The 20,000-nt window shown below is 44.5% G+C and overlaps 1 protein-coding gene across 3 annotated transcripts in view; it reads right to left on the bottom strand.

The window, feature by feature from the left end:
- Window positions 1–20,000, bottom strand: part of grin1b (glutamate receptor, ionotropic, N-methyl D-aspartate 1b) — a 34,185-nt gene that overhangs the window by 12,891 nt on the left and 1,294 nt on the right. For 2 of the 3 annotated variants that reach the window (XR_009920404.1, XM_062384784.1), the window contains exons 2-12: window positions 18,746–19,002; window positions 17,125–17,259; window positions 15,830–16,006; window positions 9,902–9,964; window positions 8,931–9,028; window positions 7,198–7,319; window positions 2,845–3,019; window positions 1,295–1,442; window positions 820–906; window positions 276–411; window positions 10–137 (exon numbers count right to left, since the gene is read on the bottom strand). Coding sequence is in view for 2 of the 3 variants with exons in the window: in XM_062384784.1 (XP_062240768.1) it covers window positions 10–137; window positions 276–411; window positions 820–906; window positions 1,295–1,442; window positions 2,845–3,019; window positions 7,198–7,319; window positions 8,931–9,028; window positions 9,902–9,964; window positions 15,830–16,006; window positions 17,125–17,259; window positions 18,746–19,002 (1,526 nt within the window). In the remaining variant the exon portion in view is untranslated. The remainder of the gene's footprint in view (window positions 1–9; window positions 138–275; window positions 412–819; window positions 907–1,294; window positions 1,443–2,844; window positions 3,020–7,197; window positions 7,320–8,930; window positions 9,029–9,901; window positions 9,965–15,829; window positions 16,007–17,124; window positions 17,260–18,745; window positions 19,003–20,000) is intronic. The other variant, XM_062384785.1, reaches the window with a different exon arrangement.

Genomic DNA, 20,000 nt, shown 5'->3' with positions numbered 1-20,000 from the left:
GTTACTCACTCGCTCCTGCGTGCCAAATTTCCCATCAGCCACCAGATGGACCTCGTAGGTGAAGTTCATGCTCATGGCCAGTTTGATGAGCAGGTCCACACAGAACCCGTAGCAGCACTGAGGGACGGTGGGCTGACCTGGGAACAGCAGCGTGCTTTCAACAACCATCAACCCCTCAGCCTCACAAGGGGACTTACAAGTTCACATCCAGATTTCATTCATGTTCGTGAGTTATTCTTCAGACAACTGTTATGAAGTAGGAGATGTGTGTTAACCTGGAATGGTCCCGTTGGGCCCGGTACAGATCACCTTCTTGATCAGGACTCCGTTCACAGTGTACTCCTCCTTGCACGTCCCGTCACTCTTTGTCGGCTTCACGTACACAAACGGCTCCTGATGGATCGTGACAATCTGAACACACACACACACGTTACACAACCCGTGGACAACCTAACGAGCTACATAACATAAACTTAAATCTCACCATCAAAAACTGTTAAAACCACCATTTCATTAATTTGTCAAAGGGCGGACAGGGGCCGACCAGGGGCCTGGTGGGGCCCCCCCCCCCCCCCCAGCCCCTTGTATTTCTACTTCATATGAAAACATGACGAAGGTTTGAAAACTGAAACCAGAGTGACTGTTGAAAAAATGTGTTAAATAGAATAGAATCGTATATATCGTAATAATTTATTTTGAATTTATTTTATTTAAGATTATTGTGATTTATTATCATATTTTATACAGAGATATTTTTTATAATATTTTATACAGATATCTTTTCCATATATTTCAGAGACAGCGTAGCTGTGGCTGTACCTTCAGTTTAGTGGACATCTGGTATCCGACTGGTTTCTCCGTCTCTCCTCCAGGCCAGATGATCTTCCTCTGAGGGTTCATCACAACCTGAGACACACACAGGTTGTCGTGTTGTTTCAGGTCTCAGTGTGTCACCACCACTGGATGATAGCATCAGTACTGAAGAGGTACATGCATATTTGAAGAGGCAGGAGATGAACACTCACACACTTATCTCTCTGTAGTTGTGAGGAAACTCATTGACGTAGTGCATACCCGAGCCGCTAGCTCCCACCTTAACCTAATTTTCAAAATGTCCTTACAATAATGCTATTGAACCCTAATCGCTCTATTGAAAGACATGCACACACACAATCCAGACAAACTGTCCTGGTCTCATTGAACGTTTCTCTTCCGAGGCACGAGGTGGACGGCTGCTGACGTCCATCAGGTATAGAACCAGGCGTAAGGACATGTGAAACCAGCTGGTCTCTACCTGGGATCCATTGAAGACTCCGACCTGGACGAGGCGGCCTGGTTTCTGGTAGTTCAGAATGCCGTAGGTGGCGAAACGGCGGTCGCCATCGTCGTTGAACTCAATCCGCCCAGTCAGACCGTCAGGGTACTTTGATGACATCAGCACCCTGAGGAGCCAATCAGAGGGAAGAAGAGTCTCAGTCTTCTTTTGGGCTAGGGATTTGATTTAGATTTTTAACATGAGGATACGTGACTTTGAGTAAGAACAGGTCACATGATGCTGTGGTATCATGTGACCTGTGACAGAGTGTGACACTGGACATAAACAAACATGATTCAACTCGACCTGACGCTCTATATAGGTCAGTCAGAGAGGAGGAGCACGGCGCTCTACTGCTGTCCTGTGGACATTGGACCAGTGAAGCGTCTCTGACTCTTTTATCTCCGGTTGAAGCTGGAGGAAGTGGCTCCGCTCAGAGGGTTAGAAACACAAACTGGACAAACTGTTAGGATTTCAAATTCTAGCTGGTATTTGGGTCTGACTGAAACTATTTGCAACTAAAGGGGGGGGGGGAAGCATGATCAGTTTGAACCAGATATAAGGCCTTTATTTAAATGATTTATAAATAACCCTTGCTGCATGTTGTTCATAATGAATCTTATAATTGTTCTGAATTCTAACTTTTGGTATTAAACTATTATTCCCATAGAGTCATTCACAAATATGTTTCAAGCAGCTGTCTGATAAAGTTCTGGAGGTCAGACACAGTGACTTTGTTGACATTGTTTAGTCTCGTTGTTTTGGTTTCGAGGATCCTAATGTTTACATCAACAGGACATTGTTTGGATATAGCAGGGACATCATATTCCTTTCTCCAATGGCCCACATGGCATCAGCTGTGTCAAGGCCTTTCATGAAGAGAACATTTAGCTTAGCAACTATCAGAGTAGTAGACGCGTCACAGAGAGCGGCTTCTTGTCACTTCCTGGATTTCTGTGCCAAGAGGCGTGGACTACAGCTGTGCACCAACAAGGGAGAACCAAATTGATTTGCGGTGACTCCCCTTCAATCTTTCATAACCAATCATATTATATCTACTGTTATAACTATATCAAACCCCTTTTGTTCGGGGCCATTATTAACTACCTATTGCTAACAGATTTAGCCTAGGCTGTGATAATTGTCCATAGCTATGTTGTTCAACTTTCATTGCATCTCAATAAATATTTAAATTGGACCAGTCCGGCTCTTCTCATATTTAGGATAAACCAACACGCCTGACAAAACCCATGAAGGCTGCTTCACCCACGGATCAGTTGTTAGTGTTACCTGGCTGAGCTCACATCCTGTCACACAAAAAGCTACTTGACTCTTAATATGAGTCTCAAAATCAGTTATATCGTGTCTGAGGGCAGAAGCACATTTAACTCTCATGATGTTATCCATATGCTTTCTACAGGAAGTAAACAGGAAACGAAACAAATGGACCAGACTGAAGCTAAAAGTTACCAGAGGACAATGAGTCGTCAGGCCTGACCTCTGACCTGTGACCTGCGGGTGCTACTGACCGTTTGAAGAGCGGCCCGGTCCTCCAGATGTTGGTGTTTCCCACGCAGCCCCGCGGCGGCTCCGTGATGTTCTCCTTCTCAAACAGCTCTTGCAGAGATTGAGCCACAACCGACACGGCGTCCGCGATGTGAGCCGACTCGTTCTTACCATTAATCAGCTGGAGGCCAAGCAGGCCTGCAGAGACACACACACACACACACACACACACATACACACACATACACACACACACACACACACACACACACACACATACACACACACACACACACGCACACGCACACGCACACATACACATACACACACACACACACACAGAAGGGAGTTACACTGGCTGCAGACTGAAGACGCCCTCATTCACACAGACAAGTTAATTAAAACATCTCACACACTTGATTTTACAGATGTAATTAAAGAGTTTTGTGTAATTCAAACACACACACACACACACTCGGGGCTTCAGGCGTCAGGTCAGTGTTGAGTACTACCAAAGTGCATGCTGGGAGTTCACTCTGAGAATCCCAGCCGTTCGTCTCAGGACAGAAAAGCTTGGTTATGAACTGAGTGGTGTTTTCCTTCAGCAGGAACTCGTCACACATGTCCTCCAGCCGACCCGCAACATTTTTACTAACACCGTTAACATTAAAACCACTGGAACACAACAGCAGGCTAAAGTCTCACCATGCTTACGACTGGTACAGATGCTAACAGATGGAAGTAGCAGCCAGCAACAGTACTGCTCCCTCCCAAACTTATATTTTCTACCACTAAGTATAATGAGCATTAAGGATTATATGACATTAAAACTACCATTGTTTCAACTTCCCTCCAGAATGACAGCTACTGAAACGAATGGAGCAGCTAGCTAAGCCTCGCTCCACAGGAGAGAGCTAGCGAACACACTGTCCTGAAACTGCAGAGAATGACAAGCTAAAACTTCCTGCTACAGTTAGCATCCTGTATCTGAAAGACTGGGTACAAGCTGTCCTCGCTAGCACCACATTAGCTCAAGTCTCTCCCTGACGCACCATGTTATAAATAATACACCAGAGCTCTCTTCAGCTCTTTCAAAGGAACGAGTTCCACCGGAGCATCGTAGCGTTTACACCGAGGAATGCTAACAGTGCTAGCAGGCAGCTGAAGGACGTGTTCCTCATGAAGTGACAAATGTCTGGTGAAGAAAAACAACATAGAGAATCCATAACGTCACAGTGTCTCTGTTCAGGGACTCGTTCAGACGCAGCCTTCACAATGATCATTATATGTTGAAGTATTTAATAACCTGTCGAACGCCTCAGAGACATGATGGTTCCATCTGACCTCTGAGGTCAAGCTGCTGAAGGGGAACAGATGTGGTTCCAGAAGTAGATTTGTGGAGACGAGCAGGTTTACGAGCACGGCTCTTTCTGGGGATTCGTTTCATGGCAGCTGTAGTTTTTCAGAAACTATTTATCAATATTTGATGAACTATAAAATGGTGAAGGACTCAGTGTCTCATAGCTACAGTGGTTAGTGGAGAGAGGTTAAAGAGATTTCAGTGGTTAAAGAGATTTCTCCAGGAGAGACTGATGACTGAGATGTTATAAGGAGACAATAAGGAGAATAAACCTTCACACCACTGACGAGCTGAAGCTCTCTGTAGGTCACAATATGTATAAATAGCTGTACCCTATGTGTTCTGGCAGTTCACTACACTGTGTAATAAGTGTATTCATTATAAATCATGTCAAACAGCTTACACCAGGTCTAAACCTGAGTTTTTACCATTTCATTTCACAAGCGTTTCAATGCTCTGATACACTGTCGATGATATTAAGCATCTTCAGTAAATTTAATGTCGCTGTATAGTGTTTTAATTCCTTTACAGAGACACAATGTGTTTGTTTTATTTATATTAAAAAGGAGATGTTGGTTCTGTCATTTCCTTTCTTTTAATCCGACTGAACTGACCTTAGTTTATTTCCTCATTTGAGTCCGAGCTCGATATGTCAGATAAACAGTAGAGATGAGAATGTGAGATTGCGTCGTGACACGAAGGCTTTGATCTGAAACCGTTCCCCTGAAAAGAAAGCTCCTCTAACAGAGACAAGCAGCTCAGGATTATTTTCAGAGTACAGTCTGGCTGCACTTTGATGGACGATGAATCATTTTTGACACATCTGGAGACTGGTGAGAACAGATGTGTCAAAAATAACACATCATTTCCAAGAGTGCAGCAGCTGGCAGGTGAGGATGTTTTCTCAAACAACAAGCCACAGCAACAGAGCGGGGGGGAGGGGGGGTGTGGGGGGGGGCGATTACCCAGCAGCCAGAGGGACGGTCACGCCTGCTGATCCTTCATCAGCTCATCACATTCAAACTCTCAGCAGTGATGGAAAATAAATCAGAAATTACATTTAAAACTTCCTGTGTGTGTCTGCTGAAGATCTGAGCCGATTCACTGACAGTGAAGGGAAATGTTGTGTTAATGTTGTGTTACTGGCCAAAAGTGTGTGGACAGCCAAACACTGCAGAGGGTACACTGAAAAGTAATGTGACTGAACTGACTTGGTTTTTCATGTATAAAAAACTTTAAATGTCCGTATAGTGAAGCTGTGTTTATATCACATGTCCATCTGGCTGACTGTGTAATCAGCTGAATCAATTAACTCCGCCCCCATGCTCCATGTTGCAGTGGGCGGGGCCTTCCTTGACCAATGGTAAAGGGCAAAGCATCAAGCAGGAAGCAGCGGCGGCGTCTTACCAGTGTGTGTTCAGACATACATCAAGGTAACCGCTGTGACACAAGCCCTTTATCACCCCCCCCCCCCATCCCCCACATAATCAAACCTGCATTAAGCTCAACCCCTCCCCTCCCCCGTATAGCAGCACATGTTATTGGCTACTGTGAGAACGGGCAGACGGTGGGCGGATGACACACACTATAGAAAATGAAACAAACAAAAGATGTTAGACACATTTAAAGCCACAGTTACAATGAGCCAGAGAGAGGGTCGTGGTTCGGAACCTTTAAACACGTGTTTCTGTGTTTAAACGTTCAACCAGAGCCAGAAGAAACCAGAGAGGAACACACCAGGACGCTGAGAAGCTAACTGATGAGGATGAGGATGAGCTTCTTCATTGGAGACCTACAGCAAGAGAGAGAGAGAGAGAGAGAGAGAGAGAGAGAGAGAGAGAGAGAGCACTGCTTCCATCCAATCACCTTGACCATGTCTGAAACAGCTGGTTATGACCTGCTCACGACACCTCAGGGATGATCTAAAGTCTGACTGCCAGACACAACTCACTGTCCAGTGAAGGAGAATGAATCAGCTGTTTGCAGTGAACTGAGGATGAAAAGAGAATCAACCATCAAATCTCAGTCTTCAGGACGTGTGTGTGTCACTGAGTCTGATCCCGTGTGTTTCATGTGTGTGATCACAGTTATGATTCTTTTCTGAAGCTATGTACAGAAACATAACACTGAGGGTTTGAAGTCCTTCTAATATCCAGACTATAAAAGTATCCTACAACATCCTGACAACTTGGCAATGACATACTGATGCTGTCACACACACATTGTTTAAAAACCCGTTTACTGCAGTAAAACCTCAATCTGAAACTAATTAAATCCAATTAAAAAATAATAACTGAACATTCTTAACACCCAGTTAGTATCATCCAGATGTGTAGCTTCTTCAGGAGAGTTTAACCTTGGATGGTTAAAATATTATGGCTAAAAAACAGAATCTTTGTTCAGAAAATGATTGATGGGATTTATACTTCTTGTTCAACTCCAAAACCACTGCAGACATTGATTATTTTTCAACCAATGAAATTCCAGCTACCCTCACAACAAACACCAAAGCAACCACCAACAATTCTGAAGCAGTCACACAAAGTAACAGCCCAACAGCCCATCATACACCTGGTAACCACGTAGCTACTTATTGAATCGATTCTGGTTAACAAAAAACTCACAATACTAATTATCTATTATTATGGTTCGTTTCTGATTGTGTGTATTTATAAATCACCTCCGATTCTTCTGTCGTTATATACAGTGAACTTCTCTCTTACTGTTAGTAAAAATGTTTTTTAAATCCAAAAGCTCATCATGACACTGATGTGAGTGTAAATATAGAAACAGAATAAGTCCAGAGACGCAAACAGCTCCTGGAGACTTTCATGTAATTTTATCTGCAGATTGGTGTGACTGTGCTGCTCAGTTTAACATCAGTGAAGCCCATCAATCCATCAATCAATCAATCAATCAACCAATCAACCAATCAGACTGAGGTTTGGATGGAAGCAGAGCTGAGACGCAGAGAGGGGAAGGTTAGTGAGGACGAGAGGAGCAGAGTTTGACCTACCGTCTGGAGCTTCACTCAGAGCTTTGCCAGTCATCTCTCTCTCTCCCACCATCCAGACGTAACCAGAGCCGGTCATGTTGAGCTGACGAGCTGCTTTATAGACGGCAGCAGCCTCATCCTCACTGAAAACACACAAACACACAAACACACACGTGAAGCTGCTGTTTCCACGTCTTCTATTCAGACTGTGTCATTATTACTTTTTATATATTGCTAAAATATACAGACAATACATGATATATATACTTTCAACCAATCAGGAGTCAGTGTCAGCTGTCAATCATGACGTCTCCTCCTGTTTTTGTATCATCAAATAACATAATAATAATAATTAAACCCAAATCCAAACTGATCAGAAACACTTGAATCATCAGGGAGATAAAAATGACCGAAATGACAGAAACATCTTTGACAAATATTTATTTAATGTCTAACTTGATTTTTTTAGTTTGGTCCATGTCCCAGCTGCTAACATTGAGGAGGTCTAGGGGGGTTGTATAGGTGTTTTAGCTGCAGTTAGCGACGCCTCACATAACTGTCATATAAAGGCATTTGTGAATTTCGTGAGAGAAGTACTTTGGCTCAAAGTTTAACATCACTTAAAGAGTTAAATCACTCAAAACTTTTTGTCTCTGTCCAGTGAATCTTACTCCAAATGAGTTGATTAAAAGTGTTTGGCTGAAACACAACCCCACAGGATTACTGGAAAAATGTGATACACCATTTAACAACGCAGGGTTTCCACAGCCCCACAGGGTTTAGCCTTTGCAAGTGCAAAGCAGACGTGAAGTTCATCACAGCCAATTCAACGCTTCCCACCTCTCATTTAAAATATCTCAGTGGCCAATGATTTATAACAGCTCATTAGCAAAGAATTATAAAAATGATTCAGCGCTGTGACAGACAACATCACGGAAAAACATGACTGAACTGTTTGGAACTCACAACACAGATAAAATAAGAGCCTATTACGCAGCCAGCCACCAGGGGGCGATTGAGATGATTTGGCTTCACTTTCAGGAGCCCTCCATCTTTATTTACAGCCAAAGTCACCAAGGGAACCATTTCAAACCCCCAGCTGGTGAACACCTATAAACACCTTGGACACCAGGAAGAGAGTGGACAGCCAGTTACTCAGGGTGTCCCAGACATCCCTCTCCTCAGCGACACTTTACAGGTCCTGCCTGAGCATCCTGAGCTGCTCCCAGGCATGATGGGATATTCTATGCACGAGGGTCCCAACTCCTCGACCTGGCTCTAAGGCTGAGTCCAGACAGGCCATGTATAAAGCTTATGAGCACAGGTGAGGGTCTGAACATAGATCTACTGGCAAATCTAAAGTTGTGTCTTTTGGCTCAGCTCTTTCTTCACCATAATGTTATATTCAAATGCCTACAACCCCACTGATGCTGCACTGAACCTCCTGTCCATCTCCCACTCCATCTGACCCTGAGCCACTTGCACTCCTTCAGTTGGGATAGAAACTCGTCCCCCACCAGGAGAGAGAAATCCACAGTTTGGCAGTTGTCTAATAATGAATGTTTCTCAGTCTTGAGAAAAACAGATGTTAATATCAAGGAGACAAACAGATTTAGTTAATGTAAAGTTGTGAAGCAGTAGCTTCAACCCAATAGAAACCATCACAGTTGAGAGAAACCCACATTCCCAATCAAACGCCTGGTAACAACCAGTAAAACCAGCTGGGAACCAGGATGAATCTGTTTTGTACCAACCTGGCAGAGAGGATGATGACTCGAGCCTCCAGGTCTCTGGCCTCCAGCAGTAGAGATGTCAGGTTGGTGTCCTGGCTGAAGAGCAGCACCTTCTCTGCCTGAAGGACCAAGGTGCAGGGCCACAGGGAGCATCGTGGAATAATGAGAAACATGGCACAGCACCACAGAGCACATCGTAGGACAGGCATTGTTAACTCAGAACCCTCAAGATCCCCCCCCATTTAAACAACCTGACCCCACCCCTTCCCGAAACCCAGCCTCGACCATGCTCCCTCTTACCCACGCTACCATGGGCGGAGGGGGGCGGGGCCAATAAACGGACACAAAAGTGTTGGAGATCTGCTGAACTGAAAGAAAACTCAAAGTTGAAGCTTGACTACAACGGAGGAGGGGCAGAAAGTTGTGCGTGGTGTGTTGGCGCATGCAAACTGAGGCGCTTTCAAGACTCCAACCAACCAACCAATCAGGGACGTGCATGTTAGAGAGCGCTGATGCAACCGCAAACTAAAAAAAAGATTTGAGTGAAGAGAAGGAGGGGGGAGGGAGGCGAGGAGTACAGGATCGGGGGGGGGGGGGGGGGGGGGGGGGAGTGGTTCATTTCCCCAAAGAAAGAGAAAGGAGGTTTGATGTTGCAGAGGAGGGAGAGGATCCTGCTGGTGTTCCTCAGACCTGCAGACAGAGCCAAGCCTCAGCCTGACCACATGCAACCTTCACATGGAACTCAGAGAGGAGGAAGAGGGGGAGTGGGGGGGGGAGAGGGAGGGCGTCTCTGCTAGTGAGTGTGGACCCATTCCCAGTGTGCAGGGCTCATGAGAAATCAAAAGAAAGGGATGGTGGAGGAAAGACGTGCCACCAGGATAAGAGTCTATCTCTGGAGCTGGAACTGGGCGGGGCTGGTGTGTTGGGCCTCTACTGGGCGAGCTCAGAGGACTGTTGGGCGGCGTGCATCATTTGACCATGCAAGTTTATACCTTGGGTGTTCTCCTGAAGTCAAAGCTGTGTTGGTCGAGGTTTTCATAGTTCCTGTTTTTAGTCTGATGGGTAATGTGCACAGAGAAAATATGAAGACACAGAAGAAGATTATAGACAGTCCGAGAAAATGAGGTAAAGCATACAACACATGATGAGCGCTTCAAGTCAGGAGGCTGGAGGGACACGCAGACACACCACCGACTGTCCACTGTCCACCTGTCCTCTGGCTGTCTGCTGTCTGTCCAACTGTCCATCTGTCCACTGTCTGTCTACCTGTCCAATGTCTGTCTAACTGTCCACCTTCCCACTTGTCAGTCCACCTGTACAATGTCGGTCCAACTGTCCACCTGTCCTCTTGTCTGTCCAACTGTCGAATGTCTGTCCAGCTTTCCACTGTCTGTCCACCAGTACTTTGCCCATCTGGTTGTCCAACTTTCTGTCCACCTACACATATGTCTACCTGTCTGTCCACCTATCTGTCCAGCTGTTTGTCCACTTGTCTGTCCACTGGTCCACCTGTCCACTGTCGATCAACCTGTCTGTTTGTTTTCAGTGACATTAAATTCAGCTTATAGAGGTTCCACTACTTGTCCACATCCATTGTTAATAACTTATATGTTATCTTAAAAACTTTCACTTGATATTTTAATTCTTAAATCAAAATCAAATTACAAAATGTTCTCAGATAAAAGTGACTAACGTCCATCAAGTCCTCTGAAGCTTGAATGTTCCTGTTTGTAAAGTGATGGCAGCAGAAAGTCGGTTTCAAACACACTATGATGTCTCATATCTCATATGTGAAATATTTTAAAAACATGTTTCACTAGTACTGACGCTGTCCCCTTTTCAAGTACTTCATGTCCTGTAGCATGAACACAGGAAGATATAATGGAAACAAAATGTTGGTAAAGACGTGAGTCCAGCTACAATGTTTAATTTTAGAAGGCGCCTGGAAAGCAGCTCCTGATGAATAACTGTGACCTGTTTTTATTTTGGGAGATGAGCTCAGACCTGCTGCTGTGAACAGATCAGTGGTTTATTTTTAGAGCTGAGAACACAGAAGAAAAATCCACCGTAAACCTGTCAAAGTCTGATCCTGGACAACAAACACGTTTTATTTTAGTTCAATGCTCTGTATGAACTCTACATGAAAAGATTTCAAACTAAATCATCTGTCTGCTCTCTCCACAGACGTTTCAGAGAGCGGACCGTATGGGTCCAGAATAAGGTTAGCCTAGCTTAGCACAAAGACTAACTCCATTTAACAACCTAATGGAATGTGATTTAAACAGCTAGCTTACTATAAGAACACAGTTCAAACACTGTTAGCCCCTAAAGCTAACTATAGAGACTTGTTAGATCAGTCAATCAGCACAGTTAGCTTATGCTATCAGTTTGATAAATATCAGCATTGTAGCCTCGCTCTAACAGTTTGTTCCTCTGTGAACTAGCTGTCTATTTCTATTGACATGTTTCTGATTTTTATTCCCAAATTTCTTATTATGTTACTTGGACTAAAAAATGACTTTGCCTACAGTCCATATCTACCATCTCTAAAGCGATTCACATTGAAGTTTATGTTTAGCCGTTAGCTCTGTATGCTAGCTGTTACCTGTGGCCTCATTAAGGGGTCGCATCCTCCGAAGGACTCTGTCAAAAAGAGGGCGGGGCCTCTGGAGGCTGAGCTGTAGTGAAATGTTTTTTAGATTTTTTGCTCTATTTGAATTTTCTTCACTATTTGCTGCTATTATAGTTTTTCATGCATATATTTGTACATATTTTGACACTTCCATATCTTGAATAGAGAGACTAGCCTCTTACAGTTTCATTGGACCTATGTATAATCCCAACGTGGATTCTTTGAGTCTTGAATGTCTCTGTGTCACCGGCTCCATCAGCTCGGTCAAGTGAACAGCGAGCTCGTTAGGATGCACCCGTCTGTCAGATCCATTTGAAGGAGCCTTTGAAACGGGGAAGCCAAATCGTACCACTGTCTTTAAATGCAGCGTCTGAACTGGGACAAAGCTACTGTCCATCTTAGCTTTGTCTTTCTGTTGAGTTAAGGCCGAATTATACTCGGGTTGTACGCAACTCACGCAACACGTTAGAGAGCATAAACCAAAATGGGTCCGTCGATGCAGCTGCGTGGCCGCAGTTGCAGTCACAACTATAATTCGTTCTTTACTCAGCCTGTCCAGTTGTGTTCTATTATTGAAGAAACACGCACGACTCACTCAGCAGTGTCCTGACCCGACACCTCAACACATTCTCTAACACACTCTTTTATTCCAAAGTTAGCAGGCTTTTCAGACATTACTTTCTCACATCTCGCAGTATTGCCTGATTGGTGCGTTCACGTTTCCATCGCTGTCAATCAGAGCCGATAAAGAGTTTAAGTTCCGCTTCCTCATATGAGTTCATCAAACAAACTCTAGGACAAAACTCCAACAAAATCTACAGGAGGAAGAAGGTACAAAGGTTTCAAATGTTGTAAATGTCCTGGAACACTCTGGAACAAGCTCCTCACACAAAAACACAAACATCAGTAAACAACAAGCTTCTGTTTTCTTTCTAAATGAACTGCAGCTCATTAGAAGCCTCCTCCCATATTCCAGGTCAGTGAAGTTTAATCTTCTCTGAGCCGAGGATGAACCGATCTGTCAGGGAACGTCCTCTGATGTTGAGCCGGCGGGCGGCGGAGCGTCCCATTAGTCCCAAAACCACTCCAAACATTAATCTCATTAAATTTACATCCGCAGTCCCTGAACACCACACACACAAACACATGTTGGTACTTCTATCTTCGTGAGGACATTGGCCCCCCACACCGAGCCTTCGTCATCAAACTTAAATACCTAACCCTAACCGAAACCTAAAACCAGGTCTTAACCCTCAAACTGTTCATTGAAAGAGTGAGGACCGGTCAAATGTCCTCACTCTGTAGGGCTATGCTTAAAATGGTCCTCACAAAGTAATAAGTACAGGAACACACAGACAAACACACGTACGCACACAATGTAACAAATTATGTTATATTCTCACAAGTCTATAAAATACCAACTGTGTTTTAAGAAAACATATGCTGGATTCACAATGTCCTCAGGTGTGGTAGGGACGTCTCTGATTGGTGGAGTTCACTGGTACCATGGAAATGTTTACTACAATGAAAATCCTGTTGGCTACAATCGGATGGTTCATGTTACTACGCAAATTAAACACGAATCAAACTACAATATATTACAGCACCATATTAACAAGGTGCAACTGATGAAGAAGCAGCAGGAAGTCAAACCGTTTGTATAAAGACTTTCTGAATGAGACATTGAACCAGAGACGCTGGGACAGTGGACGCTCACTGGGACATTACACTCACTGACAGGTGACCTCCAGAGACAGAAGGGCTGTGATCGATTAGCAAGAGCCCGCTGGCTAGCATGTTAGCAGTTAGCTTTCGGCTTACACGTTAGCAGCCACCGAGTCTAGAACGGAACATATCGTTAAACAGCGTGGATTCATTTTAAGGTTTAAAATCTGCTTTTACTGTTCAGCAATTGCAGAATTAGCCACATGCTAGCTCGTAGCTCGTGGTGTCGCCGGCTCGTACAGACGAGGGTTCACTTGAAGTTAATGGATGAATACAGCGCGTGAGCTGCTGCCGTGATGTTTATTACATTATGAATCACAAATGTTTAATTCAGAAACTCACCTACTTTAACTTGTGTGCTGTAATATTCATGTCTCCTATAATATTCATGAAGGTCTTTGGCTCAAACTGTGAAACAGGAAGTCACATTTAAACTTCACTAAACTTTCCTTCTCTTCATTATGAAATATTATACACTCTTTTCTTTTTCTTATTTTGAGGCTCAGGGTTAAAACCTGTTTTTGTTGTTGTTAAATATCCAGAGTTCCTGAGGTTCCACACCAGAGAAGAGACGGACGTGTGGACAGACGGTGGGACAGAGACACAGACAGGTGGTCGAACAGCTGTGACAGAAGCAGCTGAGATGTGTTCACACGTCTCCGACTCAGTGTCGAGCTGATGAAACCAGACAACAGACGGAGGTGAAGAACTGAGAGATGACACGACGGACAGAGAGAGACAGAGACAGAGTGAGGACAGAGACAAATAGACAGAGACAGAGAGACATAGAGAGAGAGAGAAAAGAGAGAGACAGAGAGAGAGACAGAGTGAGGAAAGAGACAGAGAGACAGAGAGACATAGAGAGAGAGAGAGAAAAGAGAGAGACAGAGAGAGAGACAGAGTGAGGAAAGAGACAAAGAGACAGAGACAGAGAGACAGAGAGACATAGAGAGAGAGAGAGAAAAGAGAGAGACAGAGAGAGAGACAGAGTGAGGAAAGAGACAAAGAGACAGAGACAGAGAGACATAGAGAGAGAGAGAAAAGAGAGAGACAGAGAGAGAGACAGAGTGAGGAAAGAGACAGAGAGACAGAGAGACATAGAGAGAGAGAGAGTGAGGAAAGAGACAAAGAGACAGAGACAGAGAGACAGAGAGACATAGAGAGAGAGTGAAAAGAGAGAGAGATAGAGAGAGAGAGAAAGAGACAAATAGACAGAGAGAGAGACATAGAGAGAGTGAGAAAAGAGAGAGAGATAGAGAGAGAGAGAAAGAGACAAATAGACAGCGAGAGAGAGACATAGAGAGAGAGAGAGAGAGAGAGAGAGAGTGAGGAAAGAGACAAAGAGACAGAGACAGAGAGACAGAGAGACATAGAGAGAGAGTGAAAAGAGAGAGAGATAGAGAGAGAGAGAAAGAGACAAATAGACAGAGAGAGAGAGACATAGAGAGAGAGAGAGAGACAGAGACAGAGACAGAGACAGAGTGTATAGATGAAAAATAAAGCAGTCAAACCTCCACCAGGTTGTTTTACATGTAGAAATGTTTCATTGAAGATTGATGAGAAAAGAATGAAATGGTTTTATTTCTTTGTTTGTTTCCTGATCAGATAAAAGCATTTGTAACAAAAGGGTTTTATTCAGATCAAAGATCAATAATCATCATCAGATTTATTCCAGAGAAACACAATCACTAAGTTCACTTGGTGGAAATCTAGAAAGAAACAAGAAAACGCAGTAATGAAAGACAAGCTGCAGTGAAGCAGGGTGATGGAGGGATGATGGAGGGAGGATGGAGGGATGATTAAGATTAAGATTGAGATGCTTTATTCGTCCCAAACACAGACACACTCATGCAGGTAGGGAAATGTAACCTCTGCTTTTGACCCATCTGGTGCAGGACACACAGAGCAGTGAGCGACCATGTACGGCGCCCGGGGAGCAGATGTTGGGGGAGTAAGGTGCCTTGCTCAGGGGCACTAGACAGGGTAGGGAGAATACTCTTGGATCTTTGGACAGATCAATCCAGGTTCGTCTTTTGTTGTCTCTCCGTGGAGTCTACCAGAGACGAACCAGAGACCTTCTCTGCCCATAGTCCAAGTTTCTGCTACTAGACACCACCTCTCCTCATGGAGGGATGATGGAGGGATGATGGAGGGATTTTGGAGGGGGAACGGAGGAATGGTGGAGCGATGATGGAGGGATGATGGAGGGAGGATGGAGGGATGATAGAGGGATGATGGAGGGATGATGGAGGGATGCTCAAGGGATGTTGGAGGGGGAATGGAGGGATGGTGGAGGGATAGAGGGATGATGGAGGGAGGATGGAGGGATGAAACACACATACAGACCCACACACTGTGTATTTGTCTCTCTGTGTCTCTGTGTGTGTGTCTCTGTGTGTCTCCCAGTGTCTGTGTGTATGTGTGTGTCTGTGTGTGTCTCTGTGTCTCTGTGTCTCTCAGTGTCCACGTGTCTCTGTCTCTGTGTGTGTCTCTGTGTGTCTGTGTGTCTGTGTGTGTCTGTGTCTCTGTGTGTGTCTCTGTGTGTCTGTGTGTGTCAGCTGACCTTGGTCTCTCTCTCCTCCAGCAGTGTCTCCAGTCTCTTCTGTGCAGCTCGTCCTTCGTGGTCATCGCTGACGATGAGGATGATGTGGTTCCACCTGAACTCCCTCATGAGGTCGAACCAGACCTGAGCCTGGTGTGAGTACGGAGGAACCGTCCTCAGGAAGGACAGGTGGATGCTCTGGAGACCAGGACCAGCGTGTTAGTGTTCAGAACTTCATTAACGATGACACACAACCAGAGGAGGTGGAACTGTTACTGACAGGAAGTTTTACTGACAGGAAGTGCTACAGACAGGAAGTGCTACCAACAGGAAGTGTTACTGACAGGAAGTGCTACCGACAGGAAGTGTTTGAGACGGTTAGTGTTCACCGCTTGTAGTCGAGTCATGTGACGGATGAGAACCAATCAGGAAGAGAACGTCTGCGTCACCGTTAACTAAAGTCTCAGTTTTTGTTCAGACTCAAACACAAACCAGAGTTTCAAACTGACACGAGATCAGTTTATACAAGTCTCTGATTCAGAGGCTGGAGACTCCAGCAGGCGTAACAGTAGCACCAGAGGCTCCCTGCACACTGATGGTACTTGGTGAAGTACTTGGTGAAGTACTTGGTGAAGTACTTGGTGAAGTACTTGGTGGAGACACAGTTTGCTGATCATCACAGGACATTATTTATAAAAGTGTTGATGATGAGGAGTCAGTAACTTCCTGGTCATACAAATCAGAAGAGTTAAAAATATAAATCAAATTCAGTCCGTTGCCAATTTTTTCTAATTTCCTATTATTTAGTTGAGCATTAAATTGTTTGTGTTGTCCTTCAAGTCTGTTTCTGTCCAAGAAACACAACACACGAGATATGCAGAAAACACAACAACATTCACTTCTCTAAACCGGTGACATATTGTGCTGATGGTGTGAGCAACTGAAGCGTTTCTGGAATATTCTGCTGCTGCACTTAATGGAGCCTGAGAGGGGCCCTGTGACCTGCATCATGGTACTACACAAACCCACAGACAAACACACACACAGACTTACACACACACTTTACCTGAGCAGGTCGTCCAGGTGTTTTTTCGTATAAAAACCATCACTACATTAACTTACAGGTTCAGTGTGAAGGAGTCATGATATTTAGCAACATATAGTGAGGAACATGTGAGGAACATGTGAGAAACATGTCAGGAGCATGTCAGGAATATGTCAGGAACATGTTCTAGGACATCAGAAAATTCTCGAAATATCTAAGGACCAAAGCCGGAGCCCTGAGGAACACCCCCGCAGCCTCTGGCTCAGGTTACCTTGTCAGAGTAGATGGACATGCGGGTCGTCAGGCCGACCACAGGGATTCTGTAGAAACCGGCTGTGTAGGAAACAGGCGTCGGAGTCAGATGGTCATTGGACTGAGGAGGATGACTGACTAAGATCGCGTACACCTGCAGAAGAAGAAGAATGAGACAAATATCATTTTCAGACTATTTATATATATATATTTATTCCCGTCAGCAAGAGATGTAATGAAGATGTAGATTGAGATAAAATATAAAATGTAGAATCTGTGTGTCTATAGTTTCCTCTGGGATCATGAATGTATGAAATCTGTTTTTACAGGAAGAGAGGACGTTAATCTGATGTCCAACGTTTCTGATTGACTCTCTCTCTCTCTCTCTCTCTCTCTCTATCTATCTGTCTGAGAGAGACAGAGACAGAGCAGACGTTTGACCTTCACCTTCACAGTGAGCCACACAGAAGGTCAAACTCTTGACTATCTCTGAAATTATCTTTTATCCTCATCCCATCTAATCTTTACTCCATATTTAAAATATTCAGATGATGAAGATGATGATGATGATGATGATGATGATGATGATGATGATGATGATGAAGGTGATGATGATGATGATGGTGATGGTGATGGTGATGGTGATGGTGATGAAGGTGATGATGATGATGATGGTGATGGTGATGGTGATGGTGATGATTATGATTATGATGATGATGATGATGAGGATGATGATAATGATGATGGTGATGGTGATGATGATGATGAAGGTGATGATGATGATGATGATGATGATGATGATGATGGTGATGGTGATGATGATGATGATGATGATGATGGTGATGGTGATGATGATGATGATGATGATGATGAGGATGATGATAATGATGATGGTGATGGTGATGATGATGATGAAGGTGATGGTGATGATGATGATGATGATGGTGATGGTGATGATGATGATGATGATGATGATGATGATGAGGATGATGATAATGATGATGGTGATGGTGATGATGATGATGAAGGTGATGGTGATGATGATGATGATGATGATGATGGTGATGGTGATGGTGATGATGATGATGATGATGATGATGGTGATGGTGAGGATGATGATGATGATGATGATGATGATGAGGATGATGATAATGATGATGGTGATGGTGATGATGATGATGAAGGTGATGGTGATGATGATGGTGATGATGATGAAGGTGATGGTGATGGTGATGATGAAGGTGATGGTGATGATGATGATGATGATGATGATGATGATGATGATGATGATGATGATGATGGTGATGGTGATGATGATGATGATGATGATGATGATGATGATGATGGTGATGGTGATGATGATGATGATGATGGTGATGGTGAGGATGATGATGATGGTGATGGTGATGATTATGACGAGGATGATGATGATGATGATGGTGATGATGATGATGATGATGGTGATGATGAGGATGATGATGATGGTGATGGTGATGATTATGACGAGGATGAGGATGATGATGATGGTGATGGTGAATTAAATGTTGTGTTTATTATAATCTTCATCAGTTATTAATCAGCTGATGAATTTATCATCTAATAATAGATTCCGTCAGAGCTGAGGAACAGAGCGCCCCCACCTGGTTGGAGATGAGGTCCTCGCAGACAGACAGCGCCATCTGGATGGCGTTGGGCTTGTGTGTGACGGAGATGGCGTTCATCTTGAACTTGTCTTTGCCGTACAGAGTGTTGGCCTGGCTCACCGCCTCCTTGAACACCTGCTCGAAACGTTTATGACTCAGGACGGCTCCGATGTTCACCAGCCGAGGTTCACAACCGCCACGAGCCACTGAGCAGCACTGCAGCACGGTGAGGATCAGCACGCCACGCAGCTCCACTGAGGGGGAGGAGCACAGGGGTGAGGGGTGAGGAGGAAGAGTGAGGAGGAAGAGGTGAAGATTGAGGGTGAGGATGGAGGAGTGAGGAGGAAGAGGTGAGGATGAAGAGGTGAGGATAAAGAGTGAGGACGAAGAGGTCAGGATGACAGGTGAGGATGAAGAGGTGAGGATGAAGAGTGAGGATGAAGAGTGAGGATGACGGGTGAGGATGAAGAGGTGAGGATAAAGAGTGAGGATGAAGAGTGAGGACGAAGAGGTGAGGATGACAGGTGAGGATGAAGAGGTGAGGATGAAGAGTGAGGATGAAGAGTGAGGATGAAGAGGTGAGGATGAAGAGGTGAGGAGGACGAGTGAGGATGAAGAAGTGAAGATGGATAGGTGAGGATGAAGAGGTGAAGATGGATGTGTGAGCATGAAGAGGTGAGGATGAAGAGGTGAAGATGGAGGGAAGAGGATAAAGAGGTGAAGATGGATGGGTGAGGATGAAGAGGTGAGGATGAAGAGGTGAAGATGAAGAGGTGAAGATGGAGGAGTGAGGATGAAGAGGTGAAGATGGATGTGTGAGCATGAAGAGGTGAGGATGAAGAGGTGAAGATGGAGGGAAGAGGATAAAGAGGTGAAGATGGATGGGTGAGGATGAAGAGGTGAAGATGAAGAGGTGAAGATGGAGGAGTGAGGATGAAGACGTGAGGATGAAGAGGTGAAGATGGAGGGATGAGGATGAAGAGGTGAAGATGGATTGGTGAGGATGAAGAGATGAAGATGGAGGGTTGAGGATAAAATATTGAAGATGGAGGGATGAGGATAAAGAGGTGAGGATGAAGACATGAAGATGGAGGGATGAGGATGAAGAGGTGAGGATGAAGAGATGAAGAAGGAGGGTTGAGGATGAGAGGTGAAGATGTAGGGATGAGGATGAAGAGGTGAGGATGAGAGGTGAAGATGGAGGGATGAGGATGAAGAGATGAAGATGGAGGGATGAGGGTGAAGAAATTAA

Source organism: Platichthys flesus, chromosome 3 (genome assembly GCF_949316205.1).
Source record: "Platichthys flesus chromosome 3, fPlaFle2.1, whole genome shotgun sequence".
NCBI classification, from domain to species: Eukaryota; Metazoa; Chordata; class Actinopteri; order Pleuronectiformes; family Pleuronectidae; genus Platichthys; species Platichthys flesus.
This window is presented reverse-complemented; position numbering and strand designations above follow the sequence as displayed.